The 21,929-nt window shown below is 35.9% G+C and overlaps 3 protein-coding genes across 3 annotated transcripts; 2 read left to right on the top strand and 1 right to left on the bottom strand.

The window, feature by feature from the left end:
* The first annotated feature begins 11,920 nt into the window (after positions 1-11,920).
* On the top strand, positions 11,921-16,369 carry LOC141677331 (transcription factor VOZ1-like). Its single transcript, XM_074483212.1, has 5 exons — positions 11,921-12,063; positions 12,681-12,924; positions 13,319-13,477; positions 14,586-15,126; positions 15,270-16,369. The coding sequence occupies exons 2-5, from the start codon at positions 12,703-12,705 to the stop codon at positions 15,830-15,832; spliced, it is 1,485 nt and encodes a 494-aa protein (XP_074339313.1). The 5' UTR covers positions 11,921-12,063; positions 12,681-12,702; the 3' UTR covers positions 15,833-16,369.
* A 958-nt stretch (positions 16,370-17,327) lies between these two features.
* On the bottom strand, positions 17,328-18,772 carry LOC141676573 (delta(12) fatty acid desaturase FAD2-like). Its single transcript, XM_074482247.1, has one exon. The coding sequence runs from the start codon at positions 18,695-18,697 to the stop codon at positions 17,543-17,545; it is 1,155 nt and encodes a 384-aa protein (XP_074338348.1). The 5' UTR covers positions 18,698-18,772; the 3' UTR covers positions 17,328-17,542.
* Positions 18,773-20,487: 1,715 nt separating this feature from the next.
* Positions 20,488-21,925, top strand: LOC141676834 (delta(12)-fatty-acid desaturase FAD2-like). Its single transcript, XM_074482555.1, has one exon. It carries the CDS (start codon positions 20,570-20,572, stop codon positions 21,725-21,727), a length of 1,158 nt encoding a protein of 385 aa, XP_074338656.1. The 5' UTR covers positions 20,488-20,569; the 3' UTR covers positions 21,728-21,925.
* Positions 21,926-21,929: the final 4 nt, after the last annotated feature.

Genomic DNA, 21,929 nt, shown 5'->3' on the forward strand with positions numbered 1-21,929 from the left:
GACTATCTCAGCTTTTGAAGGAGCTTGTAGAGGTGCATGTCCAGAAGGACCAGCTGCATCAGCATCTAAATTTGTAGCAGCATTACCAGTAGCGTCAACATTTGCAGCATCAGAACTTACAGAGTCAACATCTTCAGCATCCTCTGATAAAAGAACAGTATGAGAAGCTATGAAGGCTTTCACATCATCCTCTAAGGGCTGATCGCTAACTAAGTTCTGATCAACATCCATATTCTGATGCTCACCTAAAATCTGATCTTCAGTATCTAGATGCAGAGAAGGTGTTGTAGGCAATTCTGGATTAAAATCAGCATCAGGAATTGGTGTTGTTGGTGGAATGACTTGAGTTGGTGGAGCTTCTAGATATAAAACCTGAGGTACTTCTAAGTTATGGATGTCAATTTCATCACTTGACCCCTGGTTATCAGCATTTACTGGAGATACTGAAGGTGTAGGAATGTGAGTAGTTTCTGGCTCATGTAGTGGAGAGTGATGAGTTGCATGACGGTCTGGATCAGCACCAGGAGAATTGTGAGCTTCAACAGGGTCTTGTGAGATCAGAGATTCCTGATCCCCTTCCTTAGCTGCTGCTTCCATTCCTTTACCAGAATCTTCAGGCCTTTTTGCCAATGTTTTGAATCTTTTGGCTTTTAAGGAGACTTTAGGAGTTGTATCATCAGAATTACGCTTTCTAAGCCTTTTTAGGGGCCTAGAACTCCCAATATCAACATCCTCCTGAGAAGAGACCTTCTCAGCTTCTAGAACAACAGGTTCTGAGACAGGAACCTGTTCCTCAGCATCTGATTCATCTCGTAGAATGAATCTCCTTATCTTCTGTTGTGTCTGAGGTACTTTCTTAGTCCTCTTAGGTTTGGAAGATGAAGGCTGCACTGTAGGTTGTGAAGTTTGAGGTGGTTGAGTAGAAGTGGTAGGTGCTGATGGATGAGGTGCAGACGGTTGGACATCAGGATATAGTGCAGTGTATTTAACAGGATCATAGGTTATTAAGGCTTGTTTGACAGATAAAGGAAAGTAAGAGGGGTCTTAACACAACCTTCTTATTATTAGTAGATAATAAGTCAGTAAAAGCTCTTTTAGCTATTCTGAATGATGAAATTAATTCACCAGCATTTTGGGGCTTATTATCACAACAGAAACTATAGATAAGCTGGCAGAATCTAGCAAAATAAACAGTAGATCTATCTTCATTCATTCTGTCCCCAATAAAACCTAAAACAACACTTGCATAGTCAAAATCAGTTTGATTTATAAGAGCATACCCGATTTATTGGCTGAATATGGGAATTGCATCAAAATTGGAATATTTGTTTGCAAAAGCCTTGGTTATGCAATCAATGAAGAAACTCCATTCCCTCCTTATGAAAGATATCTTCAACTGGCCCAGCTTTGCCAATGTCCTTTCATATCCCAGACTGGCCATCATGTTTTGAAGAACTGGATCTTCAACAGTAGAATAAACACAGTTCTCAAGTAGCTGCAGTGCTTGACGAACCGTAGACATTGTCACAATATACTCATCCTCCCCTGATGAAAAAATAATACTTGGGGACCCTTGAGCACCACCATCATCATATACACCGCTTCTCCAGAACTCTAGTACTTGAGTACCAGAGACTACTTTGGGTTCAGTCAGAGCATACCCAATAACAGAACTAGCAAGAAAGTCCTGAATGAAGTGAAGTTCAGAGGGTGCTTCTGACTTGCTAAGAATAACAGAGAAGTTATTAGGAACAAACGTAGCTCCATCAAAAATTATGTTCTTGGGTGCCATGAGAATTCGTGAGAAAGAAAATTGCCTGTAAGGTGTTTGAGAAAATGTCTGTATGAAAATCCGTCAGTAGATGAGAGAGAATAAAAGTAAAAAGAGAGAGATAAAATATGAAAGTAAATAAAAGATTTTACAATCTTTTCTCTCTTTTACTTATACACGGTAGAAAAAGTAACCGTTGAGACACCTGCCAGACATGCAGCAGTAAAAGATAATTAATGGGCACGGGTATTCAGTAATCATTACTTATCACATGCAGTTTTTCAAGGAAAAACCGTTCCACTTACCAAGTAATCCCATTAATCAAGGTAGTTCAGTTTTATTTTAAATTTTAAAAAATGTTCCCACTTAATAAAATTTTTATTACTACCATACCAATATTCTGTAAAATTATGACCAATGAGAGAATGACCATTAATAAACCAAGTAAAAAATACTTCCACGTCAGATCAGAACTTGATTTGTATCAGAGCTAAAAAGGTCATCAGAATATGGTTAGTATCAGGATTTAAAATGTTATCAGAATATCAAACGACTCAGAGATAAAATCTTGCATAAATATAAAATTTCATTAATATATTGAGCAAATACATTTTATGAAATTGAAATTACATGCTTAAAAGTATAAGATTGTTCTAAGCTACAAATCCTAATATCAACAGCTTTAGTCCTAAACTAAGAAGCCAGACAAATTTGACGGTGAAGAGAAACAGATAGATAACAATTATTTCTTCTTCCTACTCTCAACAAAAAGAACAGCGAGACGAATGATTCGCTCCTGCTGTCGGAGAGCTTCTCTCCGTTCCTCTTCCAGACGCTCAAGATGGCGATGATAGTCCATGTAGAAGAACAAAAGGTCTGTGAGAACCTCTTGGGGAACTGAGTCCCAGATTTCATCAGGAATGGCAGTGACATGTCATTCTTGCTGCCATTCAGTACACCTCAAATTTATAGTGAAAGTAGCATAGTTCAGAACTAAGTTGAAATGAACCATGTTTGTGATGAGTAAAAAAATGAGTTTGAGAGAAAATGAGAGATGTGTTGGCTGGAATGAGGTGTTGGTTTATATAACCAATAGAATACCAAGAGACGCAAGGAAAATTGAATGGTTACAGGTAAAAATAATTATACCTCGTCTCCCTAGACTGATGAGAATAATAACAGCCATTGGAAGTTTAAAACAGGATTTAATGCGCACACAAAACAAGTAAAAATTATTGTGCATAGACGAGTACCACTAACCCAAATTATGTTGACTGTTAATATCTCACCCAAACATATTCTGATTTTAAATAAGATTGTTTCAGATTTTAACCACAAATAAGTCAAGTAAAGAATCAAAGTTTAATATCAGAACTTAGACTTATATCATAACTTAACAGTCATCAGAACATGATTTCTTAACTCGAAAAGTGAATGCCTATTTCTTTAATTCTTCACACAAATTCTGATTTCATTTCTTCAGAACTTAATCATCAGAACTTCCATCAGAACTTGTCCTCAGAATTTATGCAACTGACACTTAAACGTTCATCTAAAATAACATTTATCACCACAGTAATTTTCATCATTCATATGGAGTGTATGTGTGTGCAGTAAGCTAAATATCAGATAAGATTAAAGTCTGATTCACTTCAGTATATCTTAGAAATAAGGCATAACTAAGAACTTTTCTCAAAATATGTCATGATTCTGAAGTCTACTTTAGAATGAGTTCATGCATGAATCCACCTCAACTGTTTTGTGCTCATTTTATGCATCTTTTGAAATTCCATTTTACAATGGCTTCTCAGTGTAAGTGAGTCACGACTACTTATCAGAATTTATGCTATTATCAGAGTATTTCTCCAGTAATCATAGAGTGTGAAAAGTCACCAAGAAAAATATTTATTTTGCTTTTCTCATGCATATTACTTAATACCAGCAATGCACTTGGGTCTTCCCTTCCACAGTTTTTACTCTAGATCTCAAAGGAGTACCTGATTTTAATTTTTCTTTTTCTTTTGATAAGTGAGGTTTATTAGCACTTAGTACATCCATCAGATTTACTAACATCAGAACTTAACTAATAAGAAGCACTATTCCAGTTTGTGACTTAGTAATGAGATACACAAAGTAAACTTCAACTAAGCTCAGTATCAGAAATTGCTTGTGTTAAGAGATTTCCACATAAACAATTACTTCAAACATGGGATCTTTAGTATATTAAAGACTACTAGGTCAGCATCTAGCATAGTTATCCTCATTGGATTGAATGGTCACACAAACATTCATATCAGTATCAGAGTGTAGAAATTCACATCAGACAACAATCAATACTTAAGCAATTTTCAATTAAGCACAGAATACATAAAGATAGTAATATCTGTAAATACTGATCATAAAATCTGATGCATCAGAACAAAAACTAAGCAGATTTAGAGAAAGAACCTGAAACCATTCCAAGTTCATTTACCAATCTTGTAAAAGTAGCTTCACACAGTGGTTTTGTGAAGATATCTGCTAGTTGTTGATCTGTTGGAACAAAGTGCAATTCCACTGTACCTTCATCCACATGTTCCCTTATGAAGTGGTACCTAATGCTGATGTGCTTTGTCATTGAGTGTTGAACTGGATTACCTGTCATAGCAATAGCACTTTGATTATCACAGTAAATAGGGATTTTAAAATATGTTAACCCATAATCCAGTAACTGATTCTTCATCCAAAGAATCTGTGCACAACAGCTTCCTGCAGCAATATACTCTGCTTCTGCAGTTGATGTGGAAATTGACTTTTGTTTCTTGCTAAACCAAGAAACCAATCTGCCTCCAAGAAATTGACAGCTTCCACTTGTGCTTTTCCTGTCAATTTTGCATCCTGCAAAATCTGCATCTGAGTAACCTATTAGTTTAAAATCTGATTCTCTGGGATACCACAATCTCAGATCAGCTGTTCCCTTAAGATACTTGAAAATTCTTTTCACAGATGTTAAGTGAGGTTCTCTTGGATCTGCTTGAAATCTTGCACAAAGACAGGTAGCATACATGATAGCAGGTCTACTAGCAGTTAGATAGAGTAGAGAGTCAATCATACCTCTATAATCAGTAATATCTACTGATTTACCAGTATCCTTATCCAATTTTGTTGCAGTGGCCATGGGAGTGGATGCACTTGAATAATCTTGCATTCCAAATTTCTTCAGCAAATTTCTAGTGTACTTGGATTGACAAATAAAAGTGCCTTCTTCATTCTGCTTGACTTGAAGGCCCAGAAAGTAGCTAAGTTCCCCCATCATACTCATTTGATATCTTGATTGCATCAGTTTGGCAAACTTCTTGCAAAGTCTGTCATTTGTAGAACAAAAAATAATATCATCAACATATATCTGCACCAAAAGTAAGTCCTTTCCATGGTTGAGGTAGAACAGTGATTTGTCAATAGTTCCTCTGTTAAATCCACTTTCCAGAAGAAATTGAGCTAAAGTCTCATACCATGCTCTTGGAGCTTGCTTAAGGCCATAAAGTGTTTTATCAAGCCTGTAGACATGATTTGGAAATTTGGAATCTACAAAGCCTGGAGGTTGTTAAACATATACTTCCTCTTCCAATTCTCCATTAAGAAAAGCACTTTTCATATCCATTTGAAAGACAGTAAACTTTTTGTGAGCAACATAAGCCAAAAATATCCGTATGGCTTCCAATCTAGCAACTGGTGCAAATGTTTCATCATAATCAATTCCCTCCTGTTAAGAATATCCTTTTGCAACCAGTCTTGCTTTATTCCTTGTAATTATGCCATCACTATCAGTTTTGTTTCTGAACACCCACTTAGTACCAACAACATATATGTTCTTTAGTCTTGGCACTAGGGTCCAGACTTTATTTCTTTCAAATTCATTTAACTCCTCCTGCATTGCTTGCACCCAATCAGCATCTTGAAGAGCTTCTTCCACTTTATTTGGTTCAGTCTGAGAAAGAAAAGAATTATAGAGACATTCACTTGAAGTAGCTGTTCTAGTTCTGACACCTGCATCAGGATTTCCAATAATTAAGTCAGGTGTATGTGATTTAGTCCACTTCCTTGCAGATGGAAGATTTTCTCTAGAACTGGATGCTCCCCCATGATCCATGCTATCTTCATCAATATTTTCTGATGCTCCCCTTGAAACTATGCTCTCTGAGTTGGATCCTTCAGAATTTAAGTTTTCAGAATTATCAGAACTTGGCTTATCAGAACTTGATGAATCAGAACTTGAAGAGCCAGTTGCATGTTCTGGTGCTTCTTGAGATATGGTTGTATCTTCAGTATGCTCCCCCTGCATAAGTGCATCTTCCTTTGGCGTAGTCATCACAGTTTCAATAACATCAGAGGTTAATCCAGCAGAGTTTGCAGTATCAGGATTTAGACTGTCAGGATTTCCAGTATCAGAATTTAAGTCTTCATTTTCAAATCTCAGCTGATCATGATCATTGAAATCTTCAAGTCCAGTAATTTTCTTATCATCAAAGGAGACATTGATAGATTCCATGACAACCCTTGTTCTTAAATTGTAGACTCTGAAGGCTTTTGTGGAAAGTGGATATCCAACAAAAATTTCTTCATCAGCTTTTAAATCAAATTTGGATAGCTGTTCAGGATGAGTCTTAAGAACAAAACACTTGCATCCAAATACATGAAAATACTTCAGATTTGGCTTCTTTTTCTTCACCATCTCATATGGTGTCTTTCCATGCTTGTTAATGAGTGTTGCATTCTGAGTAAAACAAGCAGTCTGCACAGCTTCAGCCCAAAAATAGGTTGGTAGCTTTGCTTCATCAAGCATAGTTCGTGCAACTTCATTAAGGGTTCTATTCTTTCTTTCAACAACTCCATTTTACTGTGGAGTTCCAAGAGCAGAAAATTCCTGCTTTATTCTATGGTCTTTGCAGAACTTTTCCATGATCAAATTCTTGAACTCAGTGCCATTATCACTTCTTATTATCTTCATAGAATCTTTGACCAATTTATCCAGTTGCTTGACATGATCAATCAAGATAGATGCAGTTTCACTTTTTGTGTGCAAGAAATACACCCATGTGTATCTGGTGAACTCATCCACTATGGCCATAACATATTTCTTCTTTGCAATAGACATGACATTCACTGGACCAAATAGATCTACATGTAGTAGATGATAAGGCTCAAGAATTGATGATTCGGTCTTGCTCTTGAATGAATATTTCTTTGTTTTGCCTTCTGACATGAATCACAAAGGCCATCAGGAGCAAATACTGATTTTGGCAGTCCTCTCACAAGATCTTTCTTGACTAATTCATTTATATTGTTGAAATTTAAATGAGAGAGTTTCTTGTGCCAATTCCAGCTTTCTTCAATTGATACTCTACTCAACAGACAGATTGCAGAACCATCAGTACTTGTTGAAAGCTTGGCTTCATAAATGTTACCATGCCTGTATCCTTTCAGAACAACTTTGCCTGTAGATTTGCTTACAACTTCACAGTGTTCTTCAAAGAAATCCACATGATAACCTCTGTCACAGATTTGACTAACACTCAGCAGATTGTGTTTAAGTCCTGAGACCAGAGCTACTTCTTTAATGATGACATTCCCAAGATTGATATTGCCATATCCCAGTATTTTTCCAATGTTGCCATCTCCATAAGAAACACTTGGGCCAGCTTTCTCCATAAAGTCTGATAGCAGGGCTTTATTTCCAGTCATATGTCCTGAACATCCACTGTCCAGAACTAAGATGTTTTTCCTGTTGCCCTGCAATCACAAAGACCACTAATGATTAGTTTTAAGAACCCAAACTTGCTTGGATCCTTTGACCTTATTAAGTTTGTTAACATTTGCAGCGGATTTAGCATCAGAGTTTATGTTAACATTTTTCTTATCAGCATTTACACTATCAGACTTTGTATCAGAACTTACACTAGAAGGAACAATGCTAACTTTCTTTAAAGAAGGTTTTATTTGATAATAATCATAGTACAAACTATGATATTCCTTACAAGTATAAATGGAATGCCATAAACTACCACAATGAAAACAAGGATTTTGTGGCCTATATCTAACAGACTGACTCTTAACTCCTGACTTTGAAAGTAAGGAGTTTATGTTCTTATTCTTCCTGCAAAAAGAAGCCAGATGGTTAGAACTTCCACAGTTATGACATGTTTTTCTAGGAGCATTAGGAACAGGCTTATAATCATTGCTTTTATTCACACCTTCCTTTCCATTCCTATTTTTCCTAGGTGACTTTACCTTGTTTACATTCTTAACATCTTTCAGCTTATGCTTAAGCTGCTTCTTTGTCATTAAGCCTATGTTAACTTCAGTTGGCTTTTCCTGTTTTAGTTTGTCGGAAGTTAATTCCTCTTTAACTTCTGATTTCTCAGTATCAGACTTTACAGCTACAAACCTAACAGGTTTTACCTTTGGCTTTTGTTTAACAACTATAGGCTTAATTTCTACAGTTCTTTTATCATTCTTATCATCTCCATAACCTAAACCCTCTTTCCAGTTTCCACTACTTAATAAATTCTGAGTTGTTCTGCCAAAGTCAGTCCAAGTCCTGATAATCTCTCTTTCCTTTTCTAATTCAGTTTTTAGAGATTCATTCAGTTTAAGTACTTCATCCCTAACATAGAAAGCATCATCTCTATCTTTTTGAGTTTGATGGAACATGACTAACTCTTTTTCTAAATAATCATTCCTCTTTTTACAGGAAAGATTTTCAGAAGTTAATCTTTCACATGTTAAAGTTTGATCTCTATGACTAATGAACATGGTTTTAAGATATCTTCTCAACTCATTAATATCATCAGTATGAAAGACATAAGTAGTTTGAGGTACCTTTAACTCAGCAGCTTCAGAACTGCTATCAGCATTTGCCATCAAGGCATAATTAACCTCACTTTCAGAATCTGAAGTGTCTGTCCAGCTTTTCTTCTTTGTGATAAGAGCCTTGCCTTTGTTACTCTTCACTTTCTAGCAATCAGGAGATATGTGGCCTTTCTCACCACAGTTGTAGCATTTGACATTTATGTAATCTCCTCTGTCAGACTTCCCTCCTTTGCCTTCAGATTTTATGAAACTCTTCTTATCAGAACTTGCACCTTTCCTGGAAAACTTCTTTCCCTTCCTGAACTTTCTGTATGCAATCCTTGTGATTCCTTTCACCATAAGAGCACACAACTTCATCATCTCTTCATCAGCATCCATCTGAGGCAAGCTTTCAGTTTCTGAGTCATCATCACTATCAGAACTTGATGACTCAGTATCAGACTTTGTGATGAGCGCTTTTCCCTTGCCTTTCCTTGAGGTAACTGCTTTGGGGGATTCTTCCTCAGCCTTAAGAGTAACTGTCCTTGACTTTTCTCCTTTCCTCTTGCTTCTTTGTTCCATCTCAAGTTCATAAGTCTTGAGCATGCCATAAATTTCATCAAGAGTTGTTTCTTCAAAATTATAGTTGTCTCTTATAATTATGGCCTTCAAATCCCAACTTTCAGGAAGAACTAACAGGAATTTAAGATTTGAATCTTCAAGATCATACTCCTTATCAACTAGTGACAAATCATTCAAGAGTTTGACAAATCTGTCATATAAATCAGTCAATGACTCATTAGGCTTTGAGTCAAAGTGTTCATACTCTTGAGTGAGTATAGTCTTCATGTTCTTCTTAATCGAATCAGTTCCCTTGCATCTTGTCTCCAAGACATCCCATATCTCCTTTGCAGTCTTGTAGTTAATTACCCTGTTTGACATTACATTATCAATGGCACTATGCAGCAAGTGTCGTACCTTAGCATCCTTAGCAATTGATGCGATATCTTCAACAGTGTAATCACTCTTCTCCTTTGGTACAGACTTTGATGCTTCACCTGCAACTACAACAACGAGTTTTGTTGGCTTGTGAGGTCCTTCATTGATTCTGTCAAGATATTCTGGATCTGTAGCTTCCAGAAATATAGTCATCCTCACCTTCCATATGGGATATTCAGATAGTTTCAGTATGGGAACACTTTTATGTTTGATGGGATATAGCCATGAGTTTTTAGTGTAATGATCTACAAATACAATATAATATGACTTTTGATCAATAGACAAGACGGGAAAGGGATCCCTTATATACAAATTCAAGTGGTTTAACACTACGAATAAAAGAAGTCAAAAATGGCAAGCGATGACTTTTATTAATAGAGCATAAATTACAAAATTGGAAGTTTTTGTCCTGACAATATGTTAAGGATTTATTCAACATAATCTTCATAGACCGTAAATAAGTGTTGTGCAAAACATGTCTGTACATAACAAGACTAAGTTACTTTGACAACTCTAAGAATCAGTTGTAGGATAATCTTATTATATTTTTTATTTGTATTTTTTGAGTCTGTAAAAGTGTCAAGAATATTAGACTGAAGGATTTTTCTATGAACATCCATCAAGTTAAGGAATAAACTCTGGAATAAGATCAATCATGATCATGCCTCAGAGAGAAGTATAGAAGCTTGGAATTGAATAATTTGGAAAAATGTTCTAAGTCACGTATCGACAAGTTACAGATCAAGATGTATAGAGATGTTTGTCGACAAGTCAAAATCTACTTGTAGAGAACTGGACATACCGACAAGTCAAAATCTATTTGTAGAGAACTGAAGATATCGACAAGTCAAAATTCTATGTAGAGAACTGGAGATATCGACAAGTCAATCTACTTGTAGAGAACTGGAGATCTTAACAAGTCATAATACTTATAGAGAAGTAAAGATATCGATAAGTCAATTTACATATCGATATGTGACTTCTCTATACAGTAAAATAGATCTAGCTTCAAAATTCAGAATACAGACAACTTGACGATCCCAGATTATCAGTCAACAAATAATTCTATCATTGAATTGGAAAGTCTACAAATGCAGATTGAAGAATGCAAGGTTAAGGGTCAAGATGAACAGGACAAAGGAGGGTTACAGACCTGATAGATTGTATGAATATTTGCTACACTTAATGTTGAAATATACAAATAGACTTTAGAATATGCGTTAGTCCATTTTAGTGTAATCTTTGTAAGTCGTGCATGTTGCTCTATAAAACATGCCACATGTCCTTTGTTTAGATCTAACAAAACAGAGAAATCTTGTAGTCTCTCAAGAGAAGTAGCCGAGTTCTTATTATTCAAGAACACGAATTTGTAGCACAACAAATTTGATTTGAATATAAATCAAGTGAGTTTTGATAACTTGTGTCTTTTACATTCAATTATTTATCACTACAAATTAATATCTAGCTGTTAAGTTCCAAAGCCTAAACACTATCTAATTTTCAAGAAAGTAAAATCAAGATAATTAAGGAAATACATTCACCCCCCTCTATGTTACACTCCATACCTAACAAGTGGTATCAGAGCAAAATCTTAAAGTCAACATGTTAGATCTTGGAAGTATGAGTGCACGGAAACTTAGCAATATCAAGATTCATGTTTTTGACAAAGTGAACTACACCCTATGGAAGAAAAAAAATGACGTTGTTCATTAGGATGGCTAATTCATTATATCTTGAAATTATCAAGTATGAACATTTCATTACTATGGTGAAGGTAGCTGAAGCAACGGTCAATGAATTAATCGTCCAAACAACACTTAATTTCAACCCATTATTCATATAAAACGATTCGGGGATACATCATTATCATATTATTTATGAATGTATATATAGCTAATACATATTAAAAAAGTAGGAATTAGACCGTAATATCCCTGCAAATTAAATTTCGGCAAGCTCAATTGACGGAAGTCACTCATCTCTTTGAATATTGTTAGTTGGAGCTAACAAAATGTAGAATTTGCAAAAATCGCCAATAAAATGCAAAAAATTTATACTTCTGGCCACGACAGTGCAATTAACTCTTTTATTAAAGATTTTTTTTAATAAATATTTATTTTAGAACGGCTTGAAAAACTTAAATTTGATTACGCAACACCTCTTTGTGTCTTTGCGTGACTGTATCTGCTTTTCTCACAGGATGTGCGAGTTTTTTTAATTGGAAAAGAAATTCATTTATAGTAAATTATTATATTTTGTTAAACAATTTCTAAAAACCAAATGGGTTATTCAAAAAAAAAAAACAAATGGGAATCTGACGAAAACAAAATAATAAAATTACATGTATGCAAGAATAAATAAAAGAAGGGGGTGTAGAAAATGGTGTGTTAAAATTATTCCACCCCCACCCAGTCTGGTCTTGCGGTGGAACGACACACACACAGAGACACACAACTCCATCCCAAGTAGTCTTCTTCTCTCTCTCTCTCTCTCTCTCTCTCTCTCTCTCCCTTTACTCTCTCTGCAATTTATTTATACTTACATAATTATGTATCTCTTGAGATGGTTACTAATTTGATCTAATCTGTTTGCTTTTTTAATATGTACTTGTATTTGAGCCTTTTAAGTTGTTTTAGGCCTGCCCTTTATGTTTAATTAGTTTTTTTGGTTTGCAATTTGTGTGATTTTTGTTGGGTTTGTGCAAAAAGGTATGCTTTATGTTAAATTAGGGTTTTTGTGTAGGTTATTTTGTGATTGTTCATGTGATTTTTATTGGGTTTCTACAGAAAGGTGTGATTTTTGTTAAATTAGGGTTTTTGGGTAGCAGGATTTTTTGTGGCTTTGTGCAAATAGGTGTGTTTTATTTGTGCCCTAAATTAGGGTTTTTGATTAGGAACTCATGTGATTACTGATGTGAAATTTGTTGGGTTTGTGCAAAAAGTTTTATTTTTTGATAAAAGGGTTTTTGGGTAGGGAATGATGGGGTTATTGATGTGATTTTTGGTGGGTTTGTGCAGGAATGTTGTGTTTTTTGTTGTTTGATTTGTGTATTTAGTGATGGGGTTGGTGTTTGATTGTGCAGGTAAATAATTAAGGTTTGTGAGATGAGGAAGGGTACGAAGAAGAATGGTGTAACGGGGCACCAGGTGTTTAAGGATAGGGCGAAGAATCGTGTGGATGATCTCCAGGGGATGTTTTCTGATCTTCAATCTGCGAGGAAAGAGAGTCGGTCGAATGATGTAATGTTGTTGGAGAATCAAGTTCATCAGATGCTCAAAGAGTGGAAATCAGAACTTAATCAGCCTTCACCTGCTTCCTCTTTTCAGGTTTTGGTGAAGTCCCTTGGTTCATAGTTATTGAAATTGTCTCATATGTGACTGTGCGGGTGGGCGGAGGATATGGTGTTTATTTTTTAAGTGTGTATGGATATCTTTTTACTGTATAATGAGGTTGTCTTTGAAAGACTTGCCTAAACAAAAGATGTATTTGAAAAAAGCTACATTGGAAGTAGTCGATGTGTACTTTTGTGTGTTTATTCTTTTTCTGAAATTTGAATATATGTTATATAGATCTGTGGGTTTGTGTTTTTTGAAATTGTAATTCGAGATGTGAAGATGTTTAGGACAGGGAATATGCAACTACCTTTTAATCTAAAGTGACGATGTTGCTGATGTCATATATGTGCAGCTATTGCAAATAACGGTGTTGATGTTTCTACAGGGTAGTGATAGTTTGGGGTTGGTCTCTTCTGAAATTGAAAGATTGGTGCTACAGCTTCGTGAGGAAGAAGATGATGCAACAAGTGGGTTAGGGCCAACAAAGCAGGATCCAGATGGGCCCGTTGGGCAGAAGGTTGACAACAATTTTGTTCACCAACAGGTTGTTTGATTTGATATTGTTTGATGCAACTTTACTTAAATTTCTGATCTTTTTATGTTCCATGATGCTGTACTTGTGGTTTTACCAAGATCTGTTATAAGACGTGTGGAAAATTTAAATGTTACACAATCACACATGCACAACTGCAAAAGGTTGCTTATTGTTTTCCACTACCTAAATGTATACTATCTTCTTTATATGATTAGAGATATGAATCTCTGGGAAAAAGTTGTCCATCTTCTTTGTATGATTAGAGATATGAATCTCTGGGAAAAAGTTGTCCATGTTGGATTATAACAAGAAATTATTATCTTGCGGTTGATGTAGCCTAGAAGCTGCTGAAATTACAACTAAGTTATAGAGTGTCTGACAATTTATAGTGGCACCTGCACATCTCAGTGATTCAATGTGGTATTTGTCTCTTCTATTTTTATAGGCTAATGACGTATCTGGTATCTACATTGGTATTCTGATGTTCATACATGGTTGTAGTGGTAGGAGGTTTTCCTTGCAAACCAGAAATTAGCTCAGTATCGAGAAGTTTTATTATAAAATGGGAGTTTTTTTAAACATGTCTTGCATACAAGAGTTCAGACTAGTAGAATAACTCGATCATTGTTAAACCAACATAATTGACTTTGATTGAGTTTGAACTTGGACCGTTAATCAAATTAGCTATTAAATAGATGCAATTAAATAGAAAGAAACAACGCTCGGAGACAACATGATTTACAAAGAATATAAAAGCTATTTTTATTATAACTTATTTTGTGATTGTTTAATTAGAATGCCGATGCAGTAATGCTTACCAGCCTTGTGCCAAGTTATTGTTACTGAGGATATATTTGGATATCACATACTCAGCTCGGATGTTTTTTTAATTTGCACTTAAAACTTAATTTTATCGTTACAAGCATCTCAATCTTGAAAAGGAATTTCTTTTTGCACACTCTTGAAATGTATGTGTTACTAAGTTTTCTGTATTAACCCTTCTAGCTGCTATTCTTTTCCTACTCTACAGCTTTTTCCTATGTGAAAATTTACTATTGCTTTATTTTTGCCTGAGGCAAAGTTTTTGACTAAATGAAAAATGCACAAATTATTTCAGGATTTTGATATTTCAAATGTGCCACAGCAGCAAGGGTTTGACTTGGTTGATCAATTCAAAGGATCTCCTTCAGGAGCTAATAATGCGAGAGCTAATGGTATGGGAGTTAATAACATGGCTGTTCCACCGCAGTTGGACTATTATGCATTTGATATGCATCATGATATTGGGCAGACTTTCGTTACTGGGTTTGATGGTACTGCTTTTTGTAATGAAGATATTTTACCTCAGATACCTATTTTTCTTCCGAGTATCTGCCCTCCACCTTCTGCTTTTCTTGGACCAAAATGTGCACTGTGGGACTGTCCAAGGCCAGCTCAAGGGTGGAATGAAGACTATCAAGACTACTGCAGTACCTTTCATGGAGCTCTTGCACCAATGGAAGGTAGTCCTGGTATGACTCCTGTCCTGCGTCCTGGGGGCATTGGTTTGAAGGATAGTGTGTTATTTTCAGCTCTTAAAGCGAAAACAGAGGGTAAAGATGTTGGTGTTCCAGTATGTGAAGGGGCTGCTACTGCAAGATCCCCGTGGAATGTTCCCGGTATGTTCTTACCGTTGTGCATTTTATATGTTCCGCTATTTTGTTCCAGGCAGTGATGTGTTAAATGAATGTAGTTGGTAATCTATTTTTGTTGTTTCTTTAAGCCTTTTAGTAACTCTTTTGAGTCTTTCATGTGATTGCAGAGCTCTTCGATCTAACAGTTCTTGAGGGTGAAATTATTAGGGAATGGCTCTTTTTTGATAAGCCTCGTAGAGCTTTTGAGAGTGGAAATCGGAAGCAGAGGTCTCTTCCTGATTATAAGGGACGGGGTTGGCATGAGTCAAGGAAGCAGGTGATGAATGAGTTTGGTGGATTGAAGAGATCCTATTATATGGATCCTCAACCTATGGAAAATCTCGAGTGGCACCTCTTTGAATATGAGATCAGTAAGTGTGACGCTTGCGCACTATATAGGTTGGAGCTCAAGCTTGTTGACGGAAAGAAGAGTCCCAAAGGGAAGGAAGGAAAGGTTGGCAATGACTCACTTGCTGATCTGCAAAAGCAGATGGGTAGGCTTACTGCTGCTCCACGTGATAAGCGCTCTGTCAAGGGAAGGGCGAAATCCAATTTGAAGGATGCTGCTCCAAATGTTAACTCTGCTCCAAACCAAACAGCATCAATGGGTGTTGGGTTTGATTATGGACCTGGTGCAAATTATGATTATCTTGTTGACAATCTGACTGGCTATGGAGGCTATTCGACGTAGGCTGATGCTGCACTTGGAATAAATTACCATATATTTATCATGTCCCTTTGCATGTGTCCTAACATGGCCAAGTATAGAATGTCTGTTTCATGTCATTTAGTCTTTCCTATCTTGTTGATAGTACCTAAAAGAGTCCTACTTTGTCAATAGTTCATTGTCAACTGATATGCGGTTGCTCTACCAAACTGTTTTAGAAGTTGGACCGCATCTTAACTACTGGAAGATTGTCCAAAGACGTTTAACCTTTTCTACTGTGGTTAACGGCGAAGATAATCAGGTAATGACTGAGCTGTGTTATGCACTACAGTCATATATATTGTAGTATATTGGCTCCATGACTTCCATTTTAGCAATCTTGGAAGCAGAGTCCTTATGGTTTAACTTTCTGGTCCATGTAATAGTTTATGGCATGATTTTCTCAAGTTGTTGGAAGTGTCTTGAGAAAAATGTTCAGTGTCACTCAGTTTTTACCCTATTACAGATGGGGATTCTGTAAAACTTATTGTGCATTATCCCTCGATCTGTCGGTTATCATTATCCATTGTTATGTCTGTTGCCACATTTTTTGGTGTCATAGTGTGTCCTCTGTTGATGTCCATAAGAATTTCGTAGAACTCTGGACTAGCCAATGATTCTCTATTATCACCAGATAGAGAGAGTTAACCCAGCTGAGCAACAAAATGAAATCCACCCACTTACAGAACAGATTTGTCGGTTTTCCAAACTTCGACGTCCTGGTCTGTATGACATGAAATTCCAAACTTCGACTTCCTCCTGGTCTGTATAACATGAAAATACAGGACAGAGCACATTATAAATTGCCAACTGCGGCATTAACATTGTTATCCTTAAGATGAGTTGGCGAAAATCAAGTGTCATTGAGAATGGGAAAAAGATGAAAAGGTGATTTTCTCATATTTTGTCACTCAAAGTTGTAGATAACATTTTTCAAAAAATTACACTATAATCAGTTTTTTGCTTCATAATCTCAAGAATAAACTAAATTTTCATTGTATTCATACTTTTATATTCTGAAAAGTTTTTAAAGATGTGACTTTTTAAAAAAAATTCTATTCCTTTTCCACTCGAATTCAAGTTTAGAATTGTACTCCCTCAATCTCATAATATATTATGTGTCTTCTTTGAATTTGTGCCGGTCAAACTGACTTAAGTTTGACTGAAATTTATTAATAATTTATAATTGAACAAACTAAAAAAGTTACATCACCGGAAAGTAGATTTGATCTACTTTAATATATAATTTTTAGTTTTTTGAAATAATATATGAGTAATATTTAATTGTTAGTCAAAAGTCGGTAAATTTGACTTCTATAAAAGAAAATGTGACACATAATATGAGATGGAGGGAGTATTAAGACAAGGTTGTTAGGTTTCATAATTTCAATAATAGAAAAGAAAGTAACTGACAGTTACCAAAAAGATTAGTACTACGCTCTCTCTTAATTTGATGCATACTGCGCTATGATCATATATGTAACAAAATTTTAAGGTAACATGGTATTACACTGTGATTCTAATACAAGTGTATGGTATGATCCACTATTGGGTTTTTGTGAACTAATAATCTTTATTAAGACATGAACAACAAACTATCTGAATCTACGATATTCTAGCAAGGAATTGTAATTTGTAAGAAACTGCATCATGACAAGTACAGAAACTAATTAATATTTTTTTTTTCTCACTAAATCACAGTTCCTTTCTGTACCAGTAGACTCCTTTAGTCTCCCCTTCATCTTTCTGGACGTAAATGCACTCCTTCATTTCTCTGTACATGGCCTTAAGAATCGGAGTCCAATCATACTGATAGTAGTCTCCAAGTACTGGCTTCAGTGCTTCGGTTGCCTCGAGTCCATGATAATGTGGGATCATGGAGAAAATATGGTGACAGACATGAGCATTGCAGACATTGTGGAACACCTTGTTCAAAATTCCGTAGTCTCTGTCAACAGTACAAAGAGCTCCCCTCAACCAATCCCATTCGGTTGAATCATAGTAAGGCACGGAAGGATGAGTATGATTGAGGATCGTGATCAATGTGAACCATCCGTTAACAACTAGCAAAGGACCTCCGTAAACACAGAAAACCCACGCAAATCCTTTGATCAATACGAGACGGTATAGTCCAAAGATGACAGCAAGAATGGCAACATCAGAAATGATGATCTGTTTGCGTTCACGTTCAGTGTAGAGAGGGCTGTGGGGATCGTAGTGTGAAGTCCATCTCTCATATTTGTGTCCTGAAACATTGAACATCAAGTATAAAGGGAAGCCTATGAGGAGTGTGGTAACCCACACAAGAACACGTCCAACTGGATTGTTGAGGACTTTGTAGTAGTTTCGGATGTTGTACCTAAATCTTGTAACGTAGACCTCATCATTTTCAAGGGACTGAGTGTTAGCATGGTGACGACGATGACTAATTTTCCAAGAGAAATAAGGAACCATAAGAGAAGAGTGAACAACAAGGCCAACAAGGTCATTGATCCAGCCATAATCGCTGAAGGCATCATGATCGCATTCATGGCCTACGACCCAGGCCCCCGTTAAGACACAGCCTTGGACAGCAATGTAAGCTGCCCAACCCAAGTAGTTGAGAGGATGTGGAAGGTATTGGTCAATATAAGTAGTGGCAACATAGTAGAGGGCGTAGGCCATGAGGAGATCTTGAATGAGGTAGCGGAAAGACGTGACTAGAGATTTTTCGAAGCAATGGGGTGGAATGGCTTTTTTAAGGTCACCTATGGTGAAGGGAGGTTTTTCATGAGGAGCGCGTTTAAGTGCTTCTGTTTGGGTCTTTTTGCCATTAGGCGGAGCAGTAGACATGCGCCCACCGGCACCCATTGTACTCGAAAGAGATAATAAGATGTTGTTGTTTTTGGTTGCTGAATTTGTTTGAGTGATGGTAAGTGATTGTAGAAGGTTTGAGTATTTATAAGAGAGCTGATACTGCAAGAGATGAATAATACTACTTGTTTGATTGACTAATAATGCTGCCTGGTATGGTCTATAGCGCCCGCCAGCCTTGAGTTTTTGAACGTGCAGATATCATATTGTCCACTTGAATTTGGCGTATTTGTAGCAGCAGTACAACATGTACTTGTATGCACTCTACTAGTGTTATTGTCCTTCCGCTCCTGGTTGACGGCTACTGTTTATTTATATCATTTTGAGACTTAATGAGTTTGTATTTTGGTTGTGTCATGCGCGGTACAACATTCAACAAGGGTTTATACATTTTACATTTTCAAATTAATCGGAATTAAATCAGTTTTCGCTATTAAGTCAGCACCTTGTCGACTAACATATGCCTGCATTGTTTAGCGCCACCAAACTACAGTTTGAAAGACAGGCAGAAATAATATGAAAGATATTTTTTAAAAAAATATATTTTTTTGAAGTTCTTTTTTATATAAATATGATCAAAAAAGTTTTAATTTGTTAAAATACTATTTTACTAATTTTTTTTATAAAAATACGATTTTGCAATCCGTTACGACCAATTTTACCCGTTGCAACCAAATTTTTAGTACTTTTTTACTTAACGTAAAAAGAGTCGTAGATGTGGTTGATTTTGGTTTCAAATTTTATTTTTGTAAAAAAATTCAAAAGATAGTAAATTCCCTAGCAAACTTAGAAAAATAGTATTTTTTTGGTAATTTCTCAATATTAAATACATATAATTCTTACTAAAAAAAAGATATAATTGTTGCTAATATTTAAAGATCAGGAATAGTCATCAAAAGGGATAAAAATAATTTTTTCCCAGAAACTTTAATATTTTTCAATAGTATTGGCCATCAAATATATTAAAGAACGAAAGACTAATGTATAAGAAGGTGTTGATTCACTTGATTCGATTTTAGTGTAGGTTTGAAATTTTTTAAAATAAATAATTTATTATTTAAAACTATGACTTAAAATAGATAAATAATTTATAAGTGATAAGTAGATAAAAAATTATAAGTTATATTAGTGTTTGAATAATTTACTTATAAGTCAATTTTTTTAAACTTGAATGAACTAAAATAAATATTTTTTAAACAAAATTTTATAAATTCGTGAATTTTAAATTTAAATAATATTTATAAACATATATTTTAATATAAAAGTTAATAAAAAATAAAAAATCAAAATAAATTGAGAAAAAATACATCATTAATAGTTTATACATTATGAATTTAGCTAATAAATTGGGTTTACAAATAAGATTTATAAGTTAATAAGTTACTTATTTACTGCCAAAAGGCCCTTAGTACGTGCTCTCTCCGAGATGAGCACTCAATCCTGATATATTCGGGGAAAGATTTTGATTTGATCCGCTGGTATTTTCGATTCCTGGCGTGCTGTAATCCAAAGTCGCTTTAAAATACTAGGATTACATTTGTATTTGAATCTACATTTACACTATCAGTATATATTAGAGTAGTGAAAGGCTCATGGTCCAAATTCCAACAAGGACTTGAAGCTTCAACCATTACTATGTTACTCCAATCAGTCAACGGCGTTCTGTGCTCTCAAGTCTCAAGTCAGTTGTGGCGTACTAATAAGTATAACTCTTCTATTTTGCACCACTCTGAGACTGTTGACTGGTGCATATGTTGCACCACTACAAATATTACACCTTCTTCTAGCTGTGAACTTCATCGTCCAACTCCAACACAATCAAATACACCATCCACTTTGCTAGCTTTGTATTCTAAAGCAATATCAAAAATGGGTAAAGGCGGACGAATGCCAGTGTCCGATGATCAACACAAGACTGTTGATCGCAAATTAATCCACCGCGTTCCTCATCAAAAGCCACCATTTACAATAGCTGATATCAAGAAGGCTATTCCACCACATTGTTTCAATAGCTCGTTGATTCGTTCATCATCCTACCTCTTTTTCGACCTTATTGTGTGTTTCCTCCTGTACTACATTGCCAAAACCTACATTCCCCTCCTTCCCCTGCCCCTCTCGTACCTTGCATGGGCTGCCTACGTGTTTGTCCAAGGTTGTTTTATGTTTGCCGTATGGGTGGTGGCTCATGAATGCGGCCACCAGGCGTTTAGTGACTTTCATTGGCTAAATGACACTCTTGGCTTTGTTCTACATTCGCTTCTCCTCGTACCTTATTTTTCTTGGAAGATCAGTCATCGTCGCCACCATGCAAACACTAATTCTCTTGACCGGGATGAAAATCATGTCCCCAGATTCAAGAACACAATTAGATCATATTATCATCACTTCAACAACCCTCTTGGCAGAACCTTTATTATTGCATTTACCCTCATTTTAGGATGGCCTCTTTACTTAATTGTGAACATAGCCGGACGATCATATGACCGCTTTGCATCCCACTTTGACCCCTACAGTCCTATTTATTCTAAACGTGAGCGTGCTCAAATTATACTATCTGATATCGGTGTTTTTGCTGCTGGCTATGGCCTATACCGAATTGCTGCAGTCAAAGGACTTTCATGGATTTTCTTAGTCTATGGTGCACCATTACATGTAGCAAATGGATTCCTTGTGATGATAACTCTACTGCATCACACTCATCTCTCGTTGCCTCACTATGACTCGTCCGAGTGGGACTGGTTGAGGGGTGCGCTGGCCACGGTAGACAGGAACTATGGAATTTTAAACAAAGTGTTCCACCACATAGCTGATACTCATGTGCTTCACCATCTCATTTCTAGCATCCCTCATTATCACTCCCAGGAGGCGTCCGAAGCCATCAAGCCCGTCTTGGGGGATTACTATCATTATGATGACACTCCATTTTACAAGGCTATGTGGAGAGAAGCTAAAGAATGTTTGTATGTGGAGGCAGAGGAGAATGGAGACCAGAAAAGTGGTGTCTACTGGTACAAAAATAAGCTCTGAGTGACTGCATATGTAGGAAAGTGTATGATTTAAGATATTTGATATGTAAAAATTAGTATGCATTTACCTTTACCTAGCTACATTCCTTTATATATTTTCAATATTATTGTGAGATAATATTGAAGCCCAAAGTTATGATTTAAGAAATGCAAAGTACTTGCAATTTCAAGGCAAAGAAATTTGACATAAAAAGCAATCAATT

This window comes from Apium graveolens, chromosome 8, assembly GCF_009905375.1.
Source record: "Apium graveolens cultivar Ventura chromosome 8, ASM990537v1, whole genome shotgun sequence".
In the NCBI taxonomy this organism is placed as follows: Eukaryota; Viridiplantae; Streptophyta; class Magnoliopsida; order Apiales; family Apiaceae; genus Apium; species Apium graveolens.

Bases quoted from the DNA above. Each gene is read 5' to 3' on its own strand.
- LOC141677331 (XM_074483212.1), top strand. From the start codon at position 12,703: ATGAGGAAGGGTACGAAGAAGAATGGTGTAACGGGGCACCAGGTGTTT. The intron at 12,925-13,318 runs GTTTTGGTGAAG...ATGTTTCTACAG, and splicing joins CACCTGCTTCCTCTTTTCAG to GGTAGTGATAGTTTGGGGTT. The intron at 13,478-14,585 runs GTTGTTTGATTT...AAATTATTTCAG, and splicing joins ACAATTTTGTTCACCAACAG to GATTTTGATATTTCAAATGT.
- LOC141676573 (XM_074482247.1), bottom strand. From the start codon at position 18,697: ATGGGTGCCGGTGGGCGCATGTCTACTGCTCCGCCTAATGGCAAAAAG.
- LOC141676834 (XM_074482555.1), top strand. From the start codon at position 20,570: ATGGGTAAAGGCGGACGAATGCCAGTGTCCGATGATCAACACAAGACT.